This window comes from Netta rufina, assembly GCF_964035555.1.
Source record: "Netta rufina genome assembly, chromosome: 1".
Classification (NCBI taxonomy): domain Eukaryota; kingdom Metazoa; phylum Chordata; class Aves; order Anseriformes; family Anatidae; genus Netta; species Netta rufina.
In genome coordinates, this window is record NC_140123.1 from 17,565,189 (window position 1) to 17,590,839 (window position 25,651).

The 25,651-nt window shown below is 36.5% G+C and overlaps 1 protein-coding gene across 1 annotated transcript in view; it reads left to right on the top strand.

The window, feature by feature from the left end:
- Window positions 1–187: 187 nt before the first annotated feature.
- The window catches only part of ATM (ATM serine/threonine kinase), a gene marked incomplete at its 5' end in the record, with an annotated part of 66,521 nt that continues 41,057 nt past the window's right edge, over window positions 188–25,651 (top strand). The window contains 24 exons of the mRNA XM_084306309.1: window positions 188–259; window positions 342–454; window positions 1,609–1,754; window positions 2,154–2,318; window positions 7,868–8,033; window positions 8,325–8,563; window positions 9,381–9,544; window positions 9,919–10,082; window positions 11,433–11,804; window positions 12,357–12,551; window positions 12,899–12,994; window positions 13,987–14,212; window positions 15,991–16,122; window positions 16,827–16,952; window positions 17,072–17,161; window positions 18,183–18,354; window positions 19,529–19,728; window positions 20,276–20,358; window positions 20,471–20,626; window positions 21,094–21,169; window positions 21,322–21,452; window positions 22,902–23,022; window positions 24,477–24,653; window positions 25,437–25,606. Coding sequence (XP_084162435.1) covers window positions 188–259; window positions 342–454; window positions 1,609–1,754; window positions 2,154–2,318; window positions 7,868–8,033; window positions 8,325–8,563; window positions 9,381–9,544; window positions 9,919–10,082; window positions 11,433–11,804; window positions 12,357–12,551; window positions 12,899–12,994; window positions 13,987–14,212; window positions 15,991–16,122; window positions 16,827–16,952; window positions 17,072–17,161; window positions 18,183–18,354; window positions 19,529–19,728; window positions 20,276–20,358; window positions 20,471–20,626; window positions 21,094–21,169; window positions 21,322–21,452; window positions 22,902–23,022; window positions 24,477–24,653; window positions 25,437–25,606 — 3,752 coding nt within the window. The remainder of the gene's footprint in view (window positions 260–341; window positions 455–1,608; window positions 1,755–2,153; window positions 2,319–7,867; window positions 8,034–8,324; window positions 8,564–9,380; window positions 9,545–9,918; window positions 10,083–11,432; window positions 11,805–12,356; window positions 12,552–12,898; window positions 12,995–13,986; window positions 14,213–15,990; window positions 16,123–16,826; window positions 16,953–17,071; window positions 17,162–18,182; window positions 18,355–19,528; window positions 19,729–20,275; window positions 20,359–20,470; window positions 20,627–21,093; window positions 21,170–21,321; window positions 21,453–22,901; window positions 23,023–24,476; window positions 24,654–25,436; window positions 25,607–25,651) is intronic.

Consider the following 25,651-nt stretch of genomic DNA (forward strand, 5'->3'; position numbering starts at 1 on the left):
CCAGTAGGACTGACCCAGAGATAAATCACATTGTTAGTGAAGTAACACTGTAATTGTGTTTGAACATTGAATTTTCAATAGATCGCGTTCCCACTTTTTGAACTGGTTGGCTTGGCTTTGTATTAAATAAAATAATTACTGTTTTATCCCTTTCTTTTGATTGCAGACACAAATGTTAAGCTGAACCATGAGTTCAGCATTGCATGATCTGCTTAAGTGCTGTCATCGCCTTGAAAATGAGAGAGCTACAGAGCGAAGGGTAACAAGTTTTCTTCTGGTGTGTGTGCCTAAAGCAATGAAGGGAACCATTAATAATTCCTCTTCTTGAAATAAATTTTCAGAATGAAATCGAAAATTTCAAGCGACTCCTCCGTGATCCTGGAACTGTTCTCCAGCTGGACCAGAATTCTGATTCTGGGCAAGGAAACCAACTCAACTGGAATGCTGTGTTTAGGTAGTTTCCTTTTCCTGTCCAGATCAAAGTTCTTTTGCATGGAACATCGTTATTTTGTTCATCAGACTTATATTAATACTTCTGCAGATTGATTCAGATTTCTTTTTGGTTTGTAAACAAGAAATGACTAATGTTAGTCTCTCTCACAAGGAGCTAAAGTTAAATTAGCCAAAAATTCATAAAGTGGTTCAGTGCAACACATACCAGACGCAGACAGTGCTGTAGATCTAACCACTAGGAAACTAATCATTAATTAGGTAGTTGATTTTTCATACAAAAATAGTAGTTACTTTTGTTTATTGAAATTCTCTGTGTCTGATTTTCAGTGTATAGTTTGTGTGTAGATTGGAGATAGCTCATCAGAATTGTTTGTGTTACTTAATTCTTCAAAACACAATGGAAGGGCTGTGGCTTTTCAGTTAAAGAAGTTGTGCTGTGAGGTTTGTAGAGGCCCATGTTGGAAATAGTCTGCTTTAGGTATAATACAAGGAAAGACTGAGTGGGATTGTGGTAAGTTCTTAGAGCAGTTGAGCCCAATGTTAATTTCATGTTAAAAGTACATCTAAAGTATTAGTTTTCATAAGCTGATGTCTAGGCAGCTTTCCAGCGTGTTTTTTAGTTGGACAATATTTGAATAGTTCTCATTTCTTAGATGTTCCACTAATAGTGTGAGAAGTATTTGACAATTTTTTTATGTTGCTTTTGGGATGACCAGTAACATAAGAGAATACAAAACTGGACTTTCAACTAAATACAAGTAGTAGGACAGAAATTCTACAATAATTGGCAGTAACAAAATGAGCGAAAAGTTTATTCATGCTGTATTTTAATTGCAAATCATAGAGAACTAGGACTTGAAGGGACTATTATTATTTTGTGGTATAATTTTGTATCATAAATAAAAACTTGGTATTGCATTTTTTCTAATGAAAAATGTTGTATGTAATATCATGCAAAGATAATAAGAAAGTTTGGTTCCTATTCATGTTGCTTTTGAGTTATCTTAAAAAAATAAGCCAGTTTTTGTTGTTTTTAGTTTTTAATAATTAGAAATGTGAAAAGGTTAAGAGCCAATGTTCTGGCTTAAAACATTTACCTGTTTTATTAGTCATAAATGTGCAGATCTTTCATTGGTATCTCTTATATTTTTGAAGTGTCTTGAAGAAATATTTCGAGAAGGAAATGGAAAATCTCAGACTGACAAAACCAAATGCATCTGCTTCAACCCAAAGTGCCAGACAGAAGAGGATGCAAGAGATTGGCAGCCTGGTCAAATATTTCATCAGACATGCTAATAGAAGTCAGTAATAAATGGTTGTATAAAATTATTGTTTTGTTTTGATGCCTTACCTTAAACTTCAAATTCCTTCCCTGAAATGAGTTGCCAGGGTGAGATCCATATTGGTTGCTTCCAGACATTTATAATTCAAATATCTTCATGTGAGTTAGTCCTTTGTGTCTCTGTCCTTGTTCATGATTAGTGGTGCCTTTTTCTGATTATTCAGTGTGCTTATAACTGGTGTATCTTCTCTCATGCATAATTTCATTCTTAGAAGCAGTTTAAGTGGATGTTCTCTAACAGAATGGTTTCTGAACTGTAGTTTTAAGTAAACACAGAAATGTTCATTTTACAAGCAATTCATTCCACGTTTATTTGGCACGCTCTGGATTAATTAAAGTCTACCGTTTTTTCCCATAGGAGGACCCAGACTGGAATGCCAGGAACTTCTGAATTATGTCTTTCAAATTATAAAAGATCCAACAAGTTGTGCTGCTTATGGCTCTGACTGTAGTAGTATACTCCTAAAAGACATCCTCTCAGTAAGGAAGTACTGGTGTGAGATACACCAGCATCAGTGGCCAGGTAACATTTTCAAGCCTTCTTAGAAATGTCTTTTACTGTTTGGAAGTATGTTTAGGGGCATTCTAATTGTTTGATGCTTTTCCTGCAATGCCATGTTGTATGAAGTCCTACACAAACCTTTATTAAATTTAGTGTCAGCACTGAAGGCTTGCGGTTGAAATATACAGAGCAGCAAAGGTTAGGAATTGATTTATTTCTGCTTACTGTTTGTGTATTGCTTGCTGAAACATGCACTTATAAAAAATGGAGTTATGTGCAAGTTCTCTACAGGGTTTAACATGTATAATGATTTTATTATGTATAAAGAATCCATGGAACATGAGTACAGGAAACAGCCTCTGTAACACTGATGTGGGTGTGCAGTTGTTTACTAGTTACTAGGTACTGGCTAGTATCATTTTGGAATATTTAATGTACTAATGTCAGATTTTATTATTTGAGTTTTGTTGGCTCATGGAAGTCTAAAAAAGCATTGATTCACTGTTGTTAGGCAAAAGAAGGGAGTAGAAATTTTACAGTTTAGTTTGTTGAATGTTGCATGTGTAATTCTGGAGAAAGTGTAGAAGTGAAGCATAGAACTTTGCATTATTTGTATGGTGTAGTGTTTTAGAGGTAGTTGTTTTCTGAAAAGTGTTTTCTGAGAAAATGCTCTGCTCTGTAGCTTAAATAGTTGCTTAACTCCAGGATGGAAATAAATTTGCAGAGGACTCAGAGAGGAGTCTTGTAATACTGGGAGTCAAAATGGAGGCCAAAAATTTTGTGTAAGGTTGGCAAAGCTACGAGGCTGAACTGTACCAGTATGGTATGGGAGATGTGATAAGAAAATTGGAGAGACTGAGGGTGGGATCAGAGAAGCTAAAGAAGATGGTAGCATTTGGCTGTAGAGGTAGAACTGGAAATTGGAGGTCAGAGTGGAAGCTTGAAATGTTTGCGGGAGCTTCCTGAGGCTAGAAACCAGTGAGGTGGGGGGAAAAGACAAAGGGGGCTGCCAACCCACAGGTAAGAACTGGGAGCTTTGGTAAGATTGAGAATAGGCAGATAGGGAATGGGACAAGAAGTCAAGGGTGTTGGAGGCAGATATTGAAGAAGACAAAGAAAGGAAATGGAGTCTGAACGTCCCTGGAAGGGTTTGTACAGGTTGCATGAGGAGCCTGTGGAAGTTGTTGTGTAGCAGTTAGGTAGCTTAGGAACACGTGAGCTGAGTCTATTGGAATATGGCCAGAAGCTCCTAAGGGAGGGGCACAATGGAATGCAGTCACTGAAGTGAGGCAGGACGGAAGGCCATAAATCTAGGGGAGGTTAAATCTGTTATATGAAGCAAGTTGCTTTATTAGAGGAAGAATATATGAGCTTTATAAAGGTTATTGTAACCTTTGCTAGTGATTCCAACTTAATGCTTGTTTATAAAATCTCAGAGTACAATTGATAAGTTTGTTTTCTGTTGATAAAATCAGTGATGTGGTACAGGAGTTGAGGATTTGAGTGGAATAGAATAGTTCAGTTGGAAGGGACCATCAGAGACCATCAAGTCCAACTGCTTGGCTGCTTCAGGACTAACCAAAAGTTAAAGGGTATTCATGAGGGCATTGTCCATTTGACACTTGAACATTGACAGGTGTGGGGCATCAGCCACCTCTCTAGGAAGCCTGTGTTTGACCACCCTCACCATAAATTTTTTTTTCCTAGTGCCTAATCTGACCCTTCCCAGCATAGCTTTGCGCTGTTCTCACAAGTCCTGTCAGCCATTACCAGGGAGAAGACGCCAACACCTCCCTCTGTGCTTCCCTCCTCAGGATTAGAACATAGATTCCAGCTCTTGCTCCAAAGCAGTTAGATTTGGCAAGCAAATACCTACTTCATGAGGCCTTTATCTTTTGAAAGTTCTGAGCTTCTTGATGTAGATAATCATCTTCGTAAAAATTATGAGGAGCTCTCACATTGGTGTATATTGTCTGCATTGTCAAAGGACTCACCAAACTCCAGTAGAAGCAGTATTTCAGCAGAAGCTGAATGCAGCCTTACTAAAGGAAACCAGAAGACCCACGAGGTGCTCATGGGGCTGTGCACCCCATGCATCTTGGGCACTGGCTTGTTAATGAGTGGATATTTTAGAGACCTATGAGGACATCAATGGGCATTTGATATTATCACTCTGGAAATGACTCTGCAAACTTCCTGAGGGTGCACTCAATTCCCTCATCCAAGTTATCAATAAAGATATTAAAAAGGATGGGCCCCAACACTGACCCCTGGGGAACACCACCGGTGACCGGTCGCCAGCTGGATTTCACTGCGTTTACCACCACTCTCTGGGCTTGGCTATCCAGACAGTTTTTAACCCAGTAAAGCGTGTATCTGTCCAAGCTGTGGGCTGCCAGCTTCTCCAGGAGAATACTATGGGAGACCGTGTCAAAGACCTTATTGAAATCTAGGTAGACTACGTCAGCAGCCTTTCTCTCATCCACCTAAGGACCTGGCACTGAGGTCAGGCTGACAGGCCTGTAATTCCCCGGGTCCTCCTTACAACCCTTCTTATAGATGGGCATCACATTAGCAAGTCTCCAGTCATGCAGGACCTCTCTGGATGACCATGACTGGTGAGAGATGATGGAAAGCAGCCCAGCAATCACATCTGCCAAGCTCCCTCTGCACCCTTGGGTGGATCCCATCTGGCCCCATGGATTTGATAGTGATAGTCCAGGTGGAGCAGCAGGTCTCTAACTGTTTCCACCTGAACTGTGAGGGGTTCTTCTGCTCCTCATCCCATACTTCCAGGTTGTGAGGATGAGCACCGTGAGGATAAGTGGTGGATAAGAGTGGGAAGAGGAGATGAAGGACAGCATGAAAGCTGTGTTTGAAAGGATCATGAAGGGTATTGACTCACTTAGATGAGGCCTGATGGGGGCTTGGGAACATGAAAATCTAGAGAGGTGGCAGAAACAGAAGTTCCATTATGAAAAGACACTAGACAGTGCTCTTTAGAAGTGACTCATGTGCAGCCTATTGGACTTGGAGAAAAAAGCTGAGTCAAGCAGTGAGGAGGACTGCAACTCCTCCAATGACTTGTGTGGAGGACTGGTTCACAAAGTGTCTATCCTATAAGTAGAGCTAGGAGGATGGTGCATGACAGCGGGGTTTAGAGATGATTTTTACAGTTTAGGCTTTTGTCTCTCCATGAATGGAGGTGGTGTGCCTGCTTGTTTAGTTTGGTCAGGTTAATAAAATTTTGTTAATGGTAGTTTTCAGTAGACCCTGATGGCCTCCAGAAGACAGATTGTATCACTGGCTGCTATACTTCTCCCTTTCCTATATTCAAATCTTGATTTTTAAAAGATCATATGCGGTATTTGTCTTCTTACCTGTTCATCTCTGTGTACATTATGGCTATATTTGCTTTCCCAGGGAATCACAAAAGCAGTTAATAGTATTTGTAGTCCAACCTTCCTGAAGCAAGCTCAGCTATGAGATCAGCTGGTGCTGTGGAATCAAATTTTTTTTTATGCTTTTTGTTGACTAGCTTGTTTTGCTGCATGTCTTACTCTTCAGATTCTTGGCTTTGTGTAAATCTGTCTGCTTTCCTTCAGTGTGTGTTCTTTGAGGCGAGGTCAGCAGGGAGCACAAAGAGTTGCTATGAATAGAGTTCAACCAGAAAGTGCTCTGTGGGTGTGACAGCAGGAGTGGTTTTCCAACCTGAAGAAGTTCCAGTACAGAAATCCCCCCCGGTTAGGGAGCTTTGGGCTATTGTGGCCTTGAGCTGCTGTGCAACTGGCAATTGTGTAGGACTCCCAGTTATGAGAGTGTTGGAAATGCTGGCTTCAAGTTTCTTGCTGAGGGTCCATCATCTCGCAGTGAGATCACTGATGCCCATGCCACTTCCACCCTTTATGTAGAAGAGACACAGTTAAATCAGGTGTCGGCACTGTTGTCTCCAGCTTAAACGTTTGTGACCCAGTAATGTAGGGCTATGAGGCAACCCTGACTCCCATGATGCAGTCACCTGAGCGCTGCAAATGGCCCTATGCCTGCTTGGGAAGAATGTGTTGGTATTCCTTTTGAATAAGAGGCCAGAGTTATGAAAGACCTGGTGAAGGTGGCATTTTGAGCTCCTGGAGGAGACCGCCAAGATGTCTGTAAGTCTACCAAGGCCTGCACAACAGTGAAACAGTAACCCTTGCAATTTATTTGTAGTTGTCCTGAGCTGGCTCATCCACAGTTCAGGAATCTGAGATCAAAACTGGATGAAGTCATTGATATCAGCCCTTCACAGAGCATTCAAGAGCATTCATATTTTGAATACCTCAGAGGCCTTGATCTTGACTCTGTCTGTCAAGAGCTCACTCACCTTAAACTGATGAACTACTCACCCGTAGAGTTGAGTTTTGTCAGGCTCATCCAGGTGCTAGTCAGTCTAGTGAACAGAACTACAGGCTCCTGAAGTTCATTCAAGCATGGTGAAAGTATGGGGCCAGTTCTTGACAGAAGGCCCCAGTGGTTCCCCTTCCATGGGGAAGTTCAGTGGTAATTGGTCATTCTGAATCCCAAGGACTATATGAACTCAGAGCATGACTGTGAGCTAAGTAGTCATAGTGGCTGGGATTCCCAAAAGATCATTCTGCCTATGTATTTTCTTAGAGAAAAGGCCTGAGAGAGGTGGATGTACCTTCATTCAAAGTGTCCTCACAGCACAGCTGCTAAAGTCATGGGTTTGAGTCAGTCTTTCTTCCTGGTGTGGATGTTTGCATTGGCTACTGTCCATCCAAGGACTGAGGGACAGTATCACGTCACTTGTAGATGGCATAAAGCAAACAGTAATAAGGCTTTTGTATCTGTCACGTTAAACTCATGATGATGGTGGATCAGTAATGTGCTACTCTGATACTCATGATGCTCATGGAAGGATGGTGTTGTAATTCTTAAATGGGCCTTGAGATAAGAAAGCAAAAATCTGTGGAAGGGACCTTTCCTTCAGAAAAAAAATTAAATGAATGCAAAGTATGGATGTGTAGCTTTGGGGCCTGGAGTAAACTATCTGAACTGCTTCTGAAGGAAATATGGTGAGTCTTGGTACCAATTGCTCTGATCCGTTGACCTGTTCCTGCTGCACCAAATTCTCTGTTAATGTATTTGTAGCTGTAAATCGCTTCTGAGTACTTTTATTGTGTATTCCACAGCAAATGGAGCCCACTGCGCTATAAGCAGTCAATGTAGAGTGGAAGGAGTTGAATCTAGAAGTAGTTGTGAAAGTTGGCCATGTGGCTGTAGCCACTTTGCTCTGTGTAACACAAAACAGATTTTATCCCAGCTCAGAATGAGTATAACTTTACTTCTAGTGCCGACAAGACCCCATATATTTTCTGTCTTTTTTTTCTTCCTGATTAACTTTAGTGGATAATGACATACAGCTGAATTCAGAAAGGTGGTTTATGTATATTTAATGTAATATTTTGCTTCCAGCATTTTTAAAGTAATCTTCTTAAATATATGTCTGTATAATTATGTATTTATAACATCTCTACGCTATTACATATACTTTCAAAATACATTTGCAGATCTGCTGATGCTGTATGGACAATTTTACCTTACGCCTTCTGGGAAGATGAATAGAGTCTTGGTGGCTAGGATAATTCACACACTAATGAGGGGATATTGCTTCCAAACTGATGAGTTGAAATATGATATGTTTAACTTCTTTTCAAGAGCAATGCAGTGTGCAAGGTATGTTGCAAGTGTTCCTTTTTTATGTTAATACCTGCTTTTATAGATAATAACTATTTAAAGTATTTTGGATTAAACTCGTGTAGTAGCAGGTAATCCTCTTTAGGCGTATTTCATCGTTCTGTCTTTGAACGCTTTTAATAAATTCTTTATTAACAACTTCTGCACTTATTATATATGCAAATAATATTCAGATTATAGTTACATGCTAGTATTTACTTTTAAATAATTCATGTGAAAAGAAATATGATTATTTGTTCTGGAAGTTTGAGTCTTTGGTTTATATTGCAGGCAAGACAGAAATATTGCGGGCCTGGATCATATTATTGCAGCAATGAATATCTTCTTCAATACATTTGCTGTTAACTGTCGCAAGCGGATTTGTAAAATTGGAGAAGAAATTTTGCCTACAGTGCTTTATATATGGACTCAGTATAGACCAAAAGATTCCTTGAAGGAATCAATAATTGAGTTATTTCGTCTCCAAGTTCATATGCATCATCCAAAGGGTGCAAAATCTCAGGAAAAAGGTACTATTGAAAGCTCCCTGTTTTATTTCTAGCACTGTATAGCTCAAATTATTGTGCTAATTTTCTGAATTTTGTTACTGAGTCTTGGAAATACTGATGGAAATGATGATTACTTGCCAGTAGTTTTATTTTATAGATCTACACGGAAAATAAGTTTGCAAATTGTGTGCATTACAATTTCAATTTGTGTGCACTGTGTGCAAATTGTATGCATTAATTGTATTAAGTCCTGTAAAGTTTGGTTGTTGTTATCCTAAAGTTATTACTAAATCAAAGCACAAAGTCTTTGTCAAAGGGAATAGTAGTTCAGATTGAATTTAGATTGCCATGTGTATCATATAATCATGAGTGTTAGGAAATGATTGCAGTCTGACTTACTATATAATACTGGCCAGAAAACATCACTCAGTAATTTCTGTTTGCCTGTCATGGCCCGGTTTGGTTATAGCATCATTATTTTTTAAAAAAGATGGCTATTTATGACTTTGGCTACAAATGGCAAAGAGTTTACAATTAGTCAATATAATGGCTTACCCACAGCATTTCACTGTAGTCTTTTTAGTTAGATAAAGAACTGAATATTTCAAAATTCTTCCCTATGCTTATTATATACTATGATTAAGTTGTCTTTTAAGTTTTTTCAATCTTTTACTTCATTCATTCTCCATTATAAGACTTATTCTGCAGGCCTGCATTTGTTGTTAAGTTTTGTGTGCTCTGCTCTGATTTTTGCTATATTTTGTATTGTCTAAGTAGGTTTATATATTGTATGAAGTGAGTGGCACGTGTTATCTTTTAATTTTTCTTGCATGTACAGGTGCATATGACTCCAAAAAATGGCAAAGTATCTTACATAACCTATATGATTTGCTGGTGAATGAAATAAATCTCATAGGCAGTAGAGGAAAGTATTCTTCAGGCTCACGAACTATTGCTGTGAAGGAAAATTTGGTTGGATTAATGGCTGATATTTGTCATCAGGTAACATTTTTATCTGAATATAAATTTGATGTATATACTTATGGTATAGTACATTTCGCTTTTTAAGCTGATACGGCTTTAACATTTCCTCAAAATCATTTACTGAAGTATTAGTTCCTTTTGTCTGTGTTCTGTTAGTTTTTAGTTTTTGTGCAGGTTAGAATATTTGGACTTCTAAGTTACGCTATTTTTCACTAGTATTCCATATTAGAATGGAAGCATAAGTTCTTTTGTAGTAAGAAATGGTAACTAATGCCACTTACTGGCTCTTAAGAGGCTTTAAACAGTAAAAATGGATCAGTTAAGTTTGACATTTCAGTTTTCCTGTAAATACTTCTCTTTATTTTCTTACTTTCTAATTTCTCTTCATGAAGGTATTTACAGAGGACACAAAAGCTCTGGAAATTACCCAGTCGTATACGGTTTCACAGTCCAGTGATGAACCAGTACCAAGCAAGCGCAGGAGGATTGAACTAGACTGGGAGGTAATTCGGGAAAACCTGCAAAGATCGCAGAAGGATTTTGATGTCATACCTTGGTAATAACATCTTTACATGAACCAAATACCACTACAGACATCTTAATGTGTTAAATTATTTTCCTGAATACACTGTGCTTTCAAATTAGGTGTCTGAAGGTGCTGTAATTACATATCTAAGCAGTAAGCTTAGATTCTCACAGCATTTGGAAAGTAGTGAGTGGTATCTTGCTTTAAAAATTTGATACCTTTGATTTCCTGAGAAATAACAAATGGGGTCTGGTAGATTGTGTTGCAGTGTGTAACATTTTACAGCCTCTTATTTTTTATCTGTCTTTTGTGCTAGATATTACCAGTCGTCATGTAGGTGAATGTGTCATCCAGCTCTTGAGTATTAGGAAATGAAGTTGAGGTTTACTGCTGCCTTAAGCTGGCTGGGTCACGGAACAGCAACTGTTAACAGTTTGGCTGTTCTGAACTAGTTCTCGCAATTTGCCTTAATACCTTGCCTAAAAGCTGTTGAAGTGCAATGCCTGGCATCTTAGCTTGGACACCAATGAAGGTGAATTTTTGTTGACATTAGGGACTTCTGAACAGGAGGTGCGGGTTCATAATCTTCCACTGGCTGCCCCAGGAGAAGGAATCTGTAACAGAAAGTAGAGAGAGATTTTTCTAGGACTTGCCAACTGTAGGCTCAAGAATGTCGACTTTTAGCTTCAGTAGATTACACTAAATGATTTTGCTGTTACCGTTCCTCCCTTTTTTACTTTTGGAAATTGCTGTACAGGGTACTAGAATAGTGTAGCTGCTAGTGAATTGGGTTGTGAGCAGGGGCACGGTGTGTGTGTTTAATGCTCACTCTTGAGACAAGGTGACTGTTTAGGACCTGACTGAGAAGTTAGCCCACTGTTCTGAGGAGAGGTAGCAGTCTCCAAGAAGTACTATGAGCACTATAGAGTTGCATCCATTGCTATGAGCAAAACCCTTTCAAAATTCACCATTCCCAGCTTAACTTTTTCTTCATTTGATGAATCTTAATTTTCATATCTGTTGAAGTGTTGTCATTTTTATGTAGTTTCTTCCTGGAAGTCACTTCCTGAGTCAGAGTGTGTAACAAGCTAGTCTAGCGAAAGGACAAAAATAATTTTTGTCTGATTTTTTTTTTTTTCATGGTCAGAAGCTAATGAAGTCAGCTTGTAAGAAACTTCTAGTGATAGTGAGGCTACACTGGCAGACTTCCCAAGTAAAAAAGTAGAACTAGTGAATCTTTTAACATTTGATAATAAACAAATCAGCTGAATACTAGAAAATATAAGTGAGAAATGGCAATCAGAGAATACAGCGTTTATTAACTTTTGAAGACACATTTATGTATGCTTCATATTGATTGCTTCACGTTGTGTTTTTAAGGTTACAGATTACAACTCGATTAATATCAAAGTATCCCATGAGTCTTCCCAACTGTGAGCTACCTCCCTTACTCAACATACTTCACCAGTTACTGCCTCAGCAGCGATGTGGAGAAAGGACCCCTTATGTGCTGAAGTGTCTTAAAGAGGTAGCTTTGTGTCAAAGCCAGAAAACTGATTTGAAAAGCACCTACAAGTTAGAGCTCAAGAGAACCTGGGCAAAAGTTTGGTCTCTTACCATTCGTAGCGTAAGTTTTCAGCAAATTGAAGTGGAGAGCTTTGGGTTACTTGGAGCTATGATTCAAGGAAACCTTGTTGTAACAGATAAAGAACTCTGGAAGATATTTTCAGGACCTCCATTGAAACCTTCAAGGTAAAACAGGAAGCAAAGATATTATTTCATGTCTGATTCACATTGCATTTTACTGTGTAACCAAAACCACTGCATTATTCAAAGTATTACTATTGTTGTTTTTGTGTCTGCATTTCTAGTTAAGAACTAGCCACATCTGTGTTTTAAGCACTTGAAACTGATGTAAATATGTGCCTAAGTGTAAAAGCAGAGGTGGAAGAAGAGAGGCAAGCATCTTCAAATGTTAAATGTGACTAAAAATATAAAATCTGACTGAAAGAGATGTGGTTGTTTTTTTTTTGAAGTTAAAAAGTAGGATTTCTTCTAAATATATATTTGATTCTGAAATCAGTGTCCGGAAACAGTCTTTAAAATAAACAGGAAACATCTGTATTAGCAAAAATATGGCTTTTAAAAATGCAGGTTCAAGTAAAGGAGTTTTCTAGTATGTATGCTATTAAGTTGTTTGTGGATTTGATGCCCCCCAAGAGTGCAAAAATACTGACTTTGCTCTTTCAAATACCCATTTGTTTTTTTCTCATAAATGCCCTCTGTTCCTTTTTTTTATTATAGTTCTGCAGTATATTGTTTAGCATTACTGATGTCTGCCTATTCAGTGCCAGAAAATTTGGACATAGGAATGGATCAGAGTAATTGTGAAAGAAATCTGGTTTCTGCATTAAAGGAGGCAATAATGAAATGGGTACTGTCCTGCTGTTTGGAGGAAGAAATGGAAGAATGTGTGAAGTTGCCTCCTGTGCTCTGCAGGTAGAGTCTTTGTGGCATAATTTTATATGTAAACTTGCTCTGTAATGCAGAAGACTGTCCAGGGGAAAGTGGATTTGCAGACCTGTATGGTGGTAATGCTTTGGTAGAGGTAGGTAGAGGTAGGTTTTTTAAGCTCACTGTAGGATATCATTTTTGGAGACATAGTTTAGGCATCTACCCAGAGCATAATACATACAGGAAGTATGTTAGAAATCTTAAGTGAAAATTTAAGCCACTTTGAAGGTACACAGTGAATCTTATCAGTGTTTGTGCACACTACAGGAAACCCAAGAGCATGTCTGATCAAAAGAAAAAACAAAATAATTTTCTTTTTTTTTTTTTTTCAGTGATTTTCCTCATCTTATGATACAAAAAATTCTTGTGAGCCTTACAATGAAGAACAGTAAAGCTGCTATGATTTTTTTCCAAAATGATGCTAAGTGGTATGTTTTTAAATCAATCATAATAAATAGTTATGCTTATATTTGCTATTTTATCAAGCAGAGACAATGAAACGCATAAATGTTCCTTGAGCTCTTTTGCATCTTTCTGTACAACATCTTCAATACCCCATAAAAATAAGAGTTTTTGCAATTTGTTAAGATGCTTCAAGCAGATGTTGAAATATCACCGGATGTTGCTGACAGAGTCAGATTCATGTACTGAACAAAATATCTTAGGAGGAATAAGTTTCTCAAGCAATACAGCTAAATATTTGTCTCTTTACATACAAATACATTAGATACTTTTAACTCCATAATATATTTTTCAAATAAATTGTAACTTTATACAAATATCTATTCATGCTTGTTAACATTAACTTCCATTCTAAAGGAAGCATATATTTTAGGATTTTTCATGAAGATCAGAGAAAATCTGTAAAGATTAGGTGATTAATTTCTGTGTCCTCACGCTACTCAGTATTTGTGGCCCAGCTACATGTTACTTGAGTCTCTTGGAGTAATTCTAAGAATGCTGTTGCATCTTTCACTGATGCATATATTCAAGCTCCTGGACTATATCCAGCTTGCTCTTAATGAAATTAAAGTGTGTATAACTTCTTGTAATGAAAGATAAAACCATTAGTTCCAGGCTTCTTTTGAATTTATGCTTCAGTTGTGTGAAGCAGATTGATGTCAGCTATCTCAACACAAACCAGTTGCTGGTACGTGAGCTGCAATAGAACTTATGATGCCTATACAGGCTTTATTTTTCCTTGTAGTTTCTTCAGACAGAGCTGAAATGGTAAGTATCCATTCCACAGTGAAAGTCACCTCAGAAATAAAAGATTAACCAGTTTCATTAACTTTTTAACAGAAGTTAAAATTTAAAATTTTAAAATTTTATTTTGCCTCTTTTTTTTAACATTTAAATAATAGTGTTAAAGACTTGTGTTCATTGACTGCTGAAGTAAAATCAATGTCTCTTGTTCAAGTGTGCAGCACTTCCAAGGAAAAGAGGAAAGCGATTTTTCTGATGTGGAAGAACTTTATCTACAGACAACATTTGATGAAATGGATATTTTCACTAACTTTGCAGTAAACGTTGCAGATAAAAATGTGACTGGTTCAAGACTTGCCATCAACCAAAATCTTAGGGAAACACTGGAGCACTGCCTTTCGACAATGTCAGAAAAGCTTTTAAGCAGCTATGCTCCTGAGGTAAGTTAGAAATTACTGTTTCATCCTTATAAATGTGTTCCTAAACAATATATTTTCAATGAAAAGTGTAGAGATTTTCATTTCTTTCGTTTCTAAAAATGAACTGCAAACATTTTAAAAACTGTTTTCAATAATATGAAACAGATTGCTCTGTGCTTTTGTACATCATTGGCAAACTGTAATTTCCTTAGGTACATGTATGTGGGAAGCTACTTACTAGCTGTGTGGAAGTGGAAGTATGTGTGAAGTTGCCACATAGATCTTTGTTATGCTACTTTTTGAGATGTTTGCTTCAACTTCTGTGTCCTTGTAATGCTTTAAGCTCTTGCCAGTTTTCAACCAAGATTGAGGCACAGAGATCTCACATAGGTTTTATAAAAAGAGGCAGCAGTATAAAGGCAGAGAAAGCTGCAAATACAGGCTGTATTAACAAGAACACAGTCAGTGCTCAAGGCAAATGATTATCCTCCTCTTTTTGGTGCCCTCTAACTGTGTCTAGAATGCTGCATCCAGTTTTGGGCCTCCCAGGTCAAGACAGTGAAGGCCACTGATTAAGGGCTAAAGCCCTTAAAAAGTAGCTCTTAAAGAATAAGGGCTAAAGACCTGTAAGCAGACACGGAGGGAGCTGGGTTTGTTCAGCCTGGAGCAGAGATGGCTCTGGGGGGACCTAACAGGCTTTGAGGGAGCCTCCCAGTGCCTATAAAGTTATCTGGAAGACAGCCCGGCTCATCACAGTGGTGCATTGCAGGAGGGCCAGGGACAGCAGGCATAAACTGAAACAACAAATTAACACTGATGCAAGGAAAGTTTTATAGCTTGAGGACAGTCAAGCAGTGCCACAGCTTGCCCAGGGAGATTGTGTAGTTTTCATCCTTGAAAAGTTGATGAAGACAAAAGCAGCAGGCTTTTTAAGCTTCCAGTTCCATTGACAGGCTAGCTTTGATTTTGATACAGTGCTGTGCCTCCTTGGCAATTTGTCGTTAAGGTCCTATAATATTTGGTGAGACAAAAGAGGGAGTGTTACGGTTTGAAACAAGATACGTCAATTAGGCACTGTAAAACCTCTTCCTGGTTTTGCATATGTAAACAGTGTGTATGCATGAGTTTCTCCATCTTTTTGTAGATACATGTTTTTAAACAACGTGGTAGCAAATCCTCTTTGGTCTCTTTCCCAGAGAAAGTAAAAATATTTATCTGCTCTTTCTTCTCCTTTGATCCAAAGAAGTTAGACAGGTAAACAGGGGTCTCCAGAATGTTCCTGCAGTAGATTTGCGGGCATTCACAACCCTACGTGCCATTTGTTTGTTGAAATTGGTTGCTGCTAAGAAGAAACATAAATTTACTAAGATAGCAAGAGGCAGTGGTAGGAATGTGTTGTAGTCCATGTCTAGGCTCATACTACTGCTTGTCCCGGTGTGGTGGTTTTACTCAGCTGGGCAGCTCAGCTCCACCACAACTGTTCTCATTCTCCCTCCTTACGCTGAGGAGAGATGAAATTATTACTGTGGTGGAACCTAAAGGACAGGGAGAATTTAAACTGTTGTGAAGGAGGGAGGCGTAAGGGCCACGGGAGATGCAGAGAATATTATAACATGGAGAGCCAAAAAGACTTGATAGGGAGCTAAGACAAATGCAAGATGCAGAACACTAGAATGCAAAGCTTCATTCATGCTGACAAAATATGTATATACAAGTGTTGAGAAGAGACTAAAGAATTTGTATTTTGCTGAAAAAAATCATATTAAACCACTGGTGCTTATACTGTGTGTTTAATTTAGTCTAAGCTTGTTGCTGCAGAACATCTTGTTCGATGTGTCAGTCTCTCAGTTGGTGTTCTCGGCTGCTATTGCTACACTGGTTTATTTACAGAAGAGGATGCCTGTAAATCAGAGTTGTTCCAGAAAGCTAAGGTAAGCAGCAATGCATTTGCAAACAACTTAAAGTAGATTATTAAATATAAAATCATTTAAAAAACTCTATTCATATTAACACACCTTCAGACCATGAATATTTCCCCTGATTTATGCTTAAAAAAAAAAAAGGCAGAGAGGTTTAAATATGTTACTGCTGCTGAAAAAATCAATGAATTCTGTCAATATACCAATATAGCAAATTTACAGATTCTAAATATTGGTATGTTTCTCTATCACCCCTTTTAGAAAGATAAAATAATCAAGGATTTTTGGGCAAAAGGACCATTTGGGATAAAAATTCCTTTCATTTATAGGTCTTTCATGCAGAATTTTTTTAATATGGGCTAAGCCAGTATGAAGACAGCTATTGTTGTTTTTATTGTTGTGTGAGGTGCTTTTGCACTTAAATATGGAATCCCGAAACTTTGCATTATGGACAGATACCATATTTTCCTTTCATGATGAAACTGTCAGTGTTTCAGGCAAGTCTGTGCCATTTACTTGTTGCTTCTGGAGCAGAATGTTTGGGGGAAAAAAAAAGAAAAATAATGTGCCCAAACTCGCTGATGCACACTGTAAATATCAAAGCTGTATGAATCAGAATGTATGAATGATAATTATGTCCTTTTGTCTGTGTGTGTGCTGTGCGTTTGCCAACATATAAAGGAATTTAACTGAACTATTTGTTGTATTTTTATTAGTCTCTCATTCATTATGCCGGAGAAAGCATTTCTAACTCAAGAAAGAAACTAAATGAAGATGCCCAGATCAACTCACTGAGGACTTTGATAATGCAGTGTACAAAATGCTTATGCAATTGTACCAAGGTAAAGCTTATAAAGTAATTTTTGTTTCTTTCCTCATTAATGAGATCACAAAATTGGATATCACGTGTCGTACGTGAAAAAAATGAATTAACTTATCTGTACATCTTACTTTCTTACAGAACAGTGCTAATAAGATGCTGTCTAATTTATTCCTGCATTTGTTAACATCAAAATTTATGAATGATCTTGTAGATATTTGCAAAAATCTGGTAAGTACATTCCCTGTGTTTCTGAATGCAGAAATGGTATATTTCTTATGGTATAATAGTTTGGAGGCAAACAAAATAAGACACTTATTTCTATTTAACATTTGTATATTTTGAACACAGGCATAGGGGAAAAATGAGGACAAGTAGATAATATTTGATCAATATTAGCATGCCTGTTCATATTAAAAAACAATGCTATTTTTGGAATTTTTTAATATTATTTAATATTGTTAAATGATATATAGATTTTATGCCACAGAGTTTCTATAACACGACATTTAACTTTAATGCATGTGGAAATGTTAAGAACTTTTTTTTTTTTTTTTTAGTTTGTTGGGTTTATGTGTCTTAAAAAACACTGTAGAGATGTTTTTTTGTAGATGTTAAATGTTTGAGCTGTAACTGGCTCTCTTCTCTTTTACAAAAGTAATCTTATTTTTATTTTTTACAAAAGTAATCTTATCTTTTACAAAAGTAATAGGATGGCACATCACTGGGTTTACTACAACTTTTGAAACTTCTCATTTTGGCAGATTGTGCTGTAGTCAGGTCTAGGTAGGCAAAATCCTTTTTTTTTTTTTTTTTTTTTTTCAGGTTAGGAGAACCTGAGGAATTTACCTTCTGTTAGCTTCTCATCTAGTAGGGAAAACAGTAATTACTGTGCTCTCAAAAAGGCCGTACGCTGCCTTTTCATTTCTGTGTAATTATGAAGTATGGTGGGAAGTTTGGTGTCTTCCAGAGAATTGTTTTTCAACTACTAACAATGTCCTTGGCACTGTAAAACACAAAAACATGTCTGTCTCAGGAAGCTTATGTCTTGAAGAGAATAGTTCAAATACAATTCACATGTTTAGAAGACAGTTTTATCACGAAGAGTGAAATGCATCGCTTCAGTGTAGCCCTTATTTTCTTCACCTGTTCGAGTTGACTGGAAAACTGTAGTGTCTTTCCTCGTTCTATGCTTATGTGTTTTCTCCTGTCATTAAAAGCCAACTTTAAAAGAATATTGTGTTTTTGTCAGATGACATTTACTGGAAAACCAAGTGACTTAGGAGAAATGGATGTAGTGGGGCATGATCCTGAGGAGAGTATAATGGAAGCAGATAACCAGGTATCTGATAATCTATTTGACGGTCATTCAGTGACTGACGTCAGCGGTACAAATGAATCTGGTGACATGCAAAACGTAACAGGTAAGCTTTCTCTCTGTCCAAAACTATTTGCGAAAGATTAAGACCCCGCTCTCCTGCCTTGTTTTTACAAATTGTTCTTTCCTTGAATGACAGTTAGGTATCATGTTGTTCTGTTTTTAGTCAGGTAATAGTTGAACCAGGTACATTCTAAACAATTTTTGTATTTCATTAGTGTTTTAAAGATATTAATCAAGTACTCTAGCTCATCTGGAAATTAGAAGTTTATTTTTTATTTTACAAATAGTGAAATGCAGGAAACTAGTTAACTTGCTCAAAGTCAGAAGTTTTGGAAAAGAAGAGAAGGTGTGTCTGTAGACTACCTGTCTCTGTCATTAGGTTGTGCTTCATTTTCTTAAAAGTAGTCCTTTTTCATTTCTTTTGCTGATCAGTAATTCTTGGCAAGGTCAGCTTTCTTGTATCTCTGGACCAGTAGGAGGAGGAACATGAATTTGTATGTTCTTAGGACAGGTGTTTATTGCTGTTAAGACCTGTAAGTACTGATGTTCTCTTTCATTTTAATTTGTTTCTTAAAATGATGCGTATTTTAGTGTCTAATCAGGACTATGGTTTCTGTTTTGTTATTGGAAAGGAAATCATGGTGTTATACTACTGCAACAAAGAGCTGGTCTGTTTTCTCCATCATGCTGAATAAATGTGTTTAGAAATATCTTCTCCAGCCATCCAATAAATGGTTCTAAAGTTTGGGATTGCAGAAAGTTACTCTAAATGTGGCAGAGCTCTAAATGTGACAGGAAGTGACATTTGTAACTATTTCTTTTAGGTTATAATTGAAATTTGGATGAGGACATTAATATAGTGGTAATTGTCATAATTTCACTGTTGGGGAAGCTTTGAATCTGTAGTTTAAAATACATCCTAAGTAATAGTGAACAGCACAAAAAAAATGGTTCTGTTGTGTTCATTGTACTTTGACGGGAGAATAATCCATCTGTATGAGCACATAACATTGAAAGCATCTGTTTTAAAGAGGGCCTTTTTAGATGTAGGAAGCATTCAAGAAACTACTTACTGTTGCAGTATCTGCTCAATAACAAATAAAGGTTTCTAGTACTCTGTCTATTGTAAGAACTTAGTTTTGTAAAGACATAAAATGTTATAAGGCTTTTTTGTTGTACTTGGAGAGGCATTTCTTACATGTGAACCTTATTTTCAGGTGCTGTGAGTCCATTAGCTGAAGAACAGTTGACAAAGCAGGATTTACTCCTCCTTGAAATTTTGAGGTTCTTATGTATTTGTGCAACTACAGTCCAAACTCGCACAGTGAGCTTCCGAGCCTCTGATATACGGAGGAAGCTGTTGATGTTAACTGATAGGAGCGTCTTTGACAGTGCTAAGCCATTGCATCTGCACACGGTGAGTGTGAGATTATTTTACAGAAGACTCCCCTCTGTTCCAGTACTGTTTTTAAAATTGTGAATTTTTAGTGCCCTTTCTCTTGTCATCAGTCCTCTGAGAAGATCAGAAAAAAGGTACTTCTGATGTTTTGAAGTGTGCTGGGGTAGGCGGGGAAGGAGCAGTTGGAATTTGTTGTAAATTAGAAAATAAACAGCTGAGAAGTATAAACGTCTTGCCTTTATCATTAATTATTTGTTAAATACCTAAAAATGGTCTCTGTCATAGAATAGGATCTGTATTTTAGTTTACAAAGGAAATATTTTTGGTTGCAAAACACAAAAATTTCATAAGCAATGTTACTGTGACAGTGTGCATAAAAAGATGGTAGGATTCTAACACGTAAGAGCTGACATTAGGTATCCTTACTGCATGATGACATTCTATGTGGCAGTTACTGAAAATGTCTTCTAGTTTTTCTTGTAGTCTACTTACTTTCTTAAGAATTATTTTCCATTTTGGTTCTTTTTTCTTTTTTTTTTTTTTTTTTTTTTGTTGTCTTCCCCAGTACTTGGTCCTTTTGAAGGAGCTTCCTACTGAAGAAAACCTCTTGCCTGAAGATGAAGTTCTTATGCTTCTTAAACCTCTTTTGTAAGAGAGAAACTATTTTAGCATTATTAGAGCTATTTTAGTTCAACAGCTACAGGATTTGAGAACTGCTTAGTGGTTCAAGATTTTTTTTTTTTCTTTTTTTGTTTCACAGTGCTGTGTGTTCCTTCTACCGTCGAGACCAAGATGTTTGTAAAGTAATTTTAAACAACTTGCTGCCTATAGCAGTAAGTTTGGGCCAGTCCAGCGCACATGCAGAAGAGACAGGGGATGCTCAAGGGCAATTTTTGGCAATTATTGAAGCCTTTTGGTATGTTTTATCTATTTAATGCAGAAGTCTGTTTGCTGGGCATAAGATTTTTAACTTCGTTATCCACGTGATGACTGTGTGTCTTGCTATTGGTATCCCATGAGTCCAAGTGCTTTCCCTTTATCCAGCATTTAACTTTCCAGATTTCTATGTCATATTTGTATCAAAGTGTCTTTACAGTCCTTAAGATGATAGTGTTATAGAAATAAACACTACACATTTGTATATTAACAAAGATTTTACTCTCAACTGGATAAGCATCACAAGTACTGGATAACAAATGATAACTTGAGCAATCAAAAATAAATATTACTTATTATTGTAGATTACCAGGAAAATCATGAAATCCTGCCAAATTTACCTGTTAAGCACAAAAGAATGAACTGCAAGGAGCAGAAACAAACTTGTTAGAATTTTCTCAAAATAGTTGGCAACTTTTTCATTTATTCAAATGTTCCGTATTTCAGGAAGCTATCTCAAGGAAAGAGATACACAGCACCAGTAAGAGTAGCGCTTTTAAACTGCATGAAAGCCCTGCTTGAGGTAATCCCATTTTTATTTAAATTCATTAGCATATTACATATATACTTATGATGTGCTTGAAAACAGTTTCTAAAGATTTTTGTGCGTACATCAGTAAGTATATCACTGTAAGTATTCTGTCTATTTTAAACCTCAATATTCATTTTTTTCAGGCTGATCCTTATTCCAAGTGGGCTATCCTTAATTTAAAAGATGGAGATCTTCCTGTGTGTGATGCTTTCCCACGTTTTCTCGCCGATAGTCACCATCAAGTTTGCATTCTTGCTGCAAAGTCGATTACCAGGTGATGATGTAGATATTTTTTCTGTTTATAAGAATAACAGTAATTTTCACTTTAACTGGGTCTTACTTCTGCTACTGTATACCTGCTGTTTCTAGTAGTTCTGGGGCATTGATCTTGAGGGAATATAAAAGCCTATGAAGTATTCTGTGTATATGTGTATGTGTGTATATATATATAAATATATGTATACATATATATATATATATAAATATATATATATAATTATGTACATATATATAAACTGCGTATAATTGTAATTTTTGCATTAGATGCATTATGCAAAACTTGAATATGAAATAGTTGTTTATCCTCTAGAAATAAGTTGGTCACATTGTGTAGCATGGAAACTATTTTAAAGGATCTTGTATATTTGAATACCATGTACAGTTCTTTCTCCATTTCTCAAAAAAAATAATATAATGGAACTGGAGTAGGAGTGGAGAAGGGATGTTCAAAAGTAAGGAACACTTTACACACATCAGTTGTTTGCATAAATTGTAGCCCTTCAGCATAAAAAGAATTGAATTGCAGGAGATATTATATTACAAAATCTGGAGTGGAATAAAATGAAGATTATTAGTCTTTTCCAGTTTCAAGACTACGGTACATCAATTGAAGCTAACATGTTCAAGATTCTAAAAAAATATGGTTTACTTCATACAATATTCAATTATGATGATTATTATCCTACTATGTTCAACTGTCTAGATGCCCAAAGTTTACAGGGGCTCAAGAAGTGACTGGACAAATTCATGAAAGAGAAAATCATTGAAGGATACTAAATATAGTCACCACTTCTAACTCATAATCTGCCTAGGTCTCCAGTGGTCAAATATTAGGATGTTTTCAAGGGTGTTATTCTACATACAAAGCAAACATATGGTGACCTTTCTTAGGTATCTGTTGTTGGTCACTTAGAAATAGCTAGAGTGATGTTTGGTCCAATCCACTATGATGTTCCAATTTTTGTAGCAGAGTGAGTTGTGCCTTTATCTAAATATATATATATATTTAATACGTATAATATATGTATATACATTATATGTAAACACATATATATCTATATATATTGTATACTATGTGTGTGTGTGTATATATAAATATATATATATATGTATTTGAGAAACTCTTTATACATGTACATTTGTTTAGTAAATGTATTCCCAACATATTTCATGAGGCGGAATGTTCCGTTGTGACAACTAGTTGAAGTTTAGATTCCTGCACTGGCAGAGATTGGGAAACTTTCATTTCAGTTTTTAGCCCCAGCAGATAATCTTCCTGTTACTGAAAAAAGTTTGAGGGAGAGGAAGGAAGGACTGCTATATACAAGAAAATGAAGAAGAAAATTAGAGTGTATAGAAAAGCAGAATCTTATTATTTGCTTTGCACAATATGCACCAATTCTGTAGACTAAGTGTTACGCTAATAATTATTCTTTTTTTGAAGTTTGTTTCAAGATGTGAAACAGAAAGATTCTTCTGGATTGTCAAAACCTCTTCCCTTGAAGCTCCAGCAAAAGGCTTTTGAGAATGCCTATCTCAGAGTTCAGGAAGGAATGAGCAATCTGGTAACAACATCTAATCATTAGTTTTGCCAAATTTTCAGGTTGTGAATATGATGACTTTTGAAATAAGTGTGTTTAGCTTTCCAAGAATATTAATTCTTCATGGTTTCTGGTAATCTGAGGTGGTGGAACAACGTGGTAATCCTTTATACGTTCAGTCAGTCTGTTTTGTCCACGTTAAAAATCTGTCAGCTTTTTCAGTGTATGCTTTGGACTGTATAATGCTACTTGTTGCAGATTTTACTACTGTAACATTTAAGAATCAAAGGAAAATGGAACCATACTATTCTAAACAATATATAAATAGTGAATAGGTGGCAAGGTAAATTTAAATTATGTACTTTTACAGTTCTGTTTTTATACTACATATTTTGGTAAGGTAATGTTTCCAGTGGTATTAGGATACTGATTTCCACAAAATTAAAATTTGCTTAAAATATAAAATATTCAGATGAAAATTCAAGTAAAAGAAAAGTATTTTTTTTTTAATAGCAGTAACTGGAAATGTAGTGGTGTATATTACTGCAGAATTTCTTCAACTATTAATATTTCTATTAGTGTCTCATTTTTCCCTCTTCCTTGCTACCATGCCTAGTCATCCATACTTTCCATAATATTTTTTGTTGGTCTATCATATTTCCACCTGCTGTCTCTATTTGTTGTGTTTTCTCTCTTTGTTGCACTGGGTTGCTGTCCTGTAGCTTGGGCTTGCTGTTGAGGCCTCATCCCTGTGATCTCGTTCCATCTGTTGCCTACAGACTTCTGTTGCTCCAGCTCTTCGTTGTTTCATCTATTTTCTCTGTTGCCCCAGCTCTCTGCTCTGTCACCTCTCCTTGCTGTCATCTCTCATTAGCTTCTGTCCTTGGTTCAGTTTCGTGTTACTTTTATTCAGTATTTGTCACTAGTCAACACTGTGCATTAGGAAAGGAAGAACTGTATTTGAATCACAAGGTGGCTCTTGCATGTATGCTTTAGTGGTTTGTGCTTTTCTCCTCACATGGTAATACATATGTTATTATTAGGAAATTAATAAAAAATAATAATTAAAAAAAAAAACTTGAGGAAAATCCTGCTGCTGTATCTGCTTTAGAGGCAGTAAATTTTGCAAAGGAGCAAGAGGAGACTTGTTAGTGTCTCAGTTATTTGTCTGCTAAGTGTGTTGCCTTTGTTTGAGTTGCTAATACTACATGTGAACTAAAGTATATGAGATACAAGCTTGTATGCTAACATGCTGGAGGCAGTAAATTCTGGTTGAGAGGTGGAGCAGACAGCTGGGGGATTTAATTTTTAAGCAACCAAAGCAGTATTTTCAGAAGTGTTTGTATCAGCACCCTTTGTTCTAATTTATTAATTTAGTTCTTCAGATATTTGATTGTTTTAACAATCAATTTGTTTTAACAGCATTAGATTATTTTAACAGAATTTTTATGTAAGGTCTTCATTATTTCTTCCTGCAGGTTAGTGACGGTGCAAGTTCTGAAGATCTCTTGGATAAGCAGTGTAACAGAAAAGCAGTTTTGCTGATGCTTGTAACCATGGTTCTGTGCTGCAGTCCTGTATGCGAAAAGCAAGCTTTGTTTGCTATTTGCCAGTCTGTGAAAGAGAATGGGTTAGAACTTCACCTTGTGAAAAAGGCAAGTAAAAAAAATCTGGTTTATATTTAGGTTATAAATGAAGCAAAGCAAATTTGTAATGGTGCAAAATGCTTTTGTCAATTTTGAAAGTTGTTTTTTTTTTTTAATGCAATGCATGGCTAATGTGAGACTTAAATATCTGAATGAGTTTGTAATTAAATCTAATAATCTGTATAATGTTAACACAGAAGTAATGATATCATAAAAAGCAATTTTAACAGTAAATCCTGTACCTTAAAAGCACAGATCTAAAACACAAATAGATTTTTGAACATTAAAGATTTCAGAACTCATTAAAAATTCTTTCTATCCTCTAAAAGTAAGTTGAATTTTCCAATGTGGAAAATATGTAAAGTAAATGCAGTGTATTGGAAGATGGTATGTGTCTTGATGAACTTTTATGTTGCTGTTCATAAGGGTGTACTGAAATAATTGCTGTTCGTACTACAGTCTATCATGCTGGTCATTTTTTTGATGTGTGTGGTCTCTCATTTTTATCACTTTCTACTCAATGTCTCTTGTTCTATGTGCAGTCTTTACCCAGCAAAATATATACCAGTTTGTCCTTTCTTTGCATGATACCTCTTCCAAGGCAGGTATAGTTCTTGATTGCCTTCTTAGAAGAAACAGAAATTAAAAAAAAAAAAAAAAAGGTTGTGCTAAGTAGGAACTGAATTACATGAATAAGTGTTAAAAGGGTAGGGGGGTGGACAAGTAGTACTTTCACTATGCCATTGTATCATGTATTGTTTGTGCTACTTTATAATCTTATTTAATGCACAGGTTTTGAAAAAAGTATCTGACATTTTTGGCTATAAAAGTATAGAAGACTTCATGACATCACATTTGGATTATTTGGTGGTGGAGTGGCTGAAAATAAATGACAGGGGATACAACCTATCTGCCTTCCCTTATGTACTTCTGAACTATACTAGCCTTGAGGAATTCTACAGGTAAGTTTGCTATATGAAAGCAGTTTATCTAGATTTATTTACAAT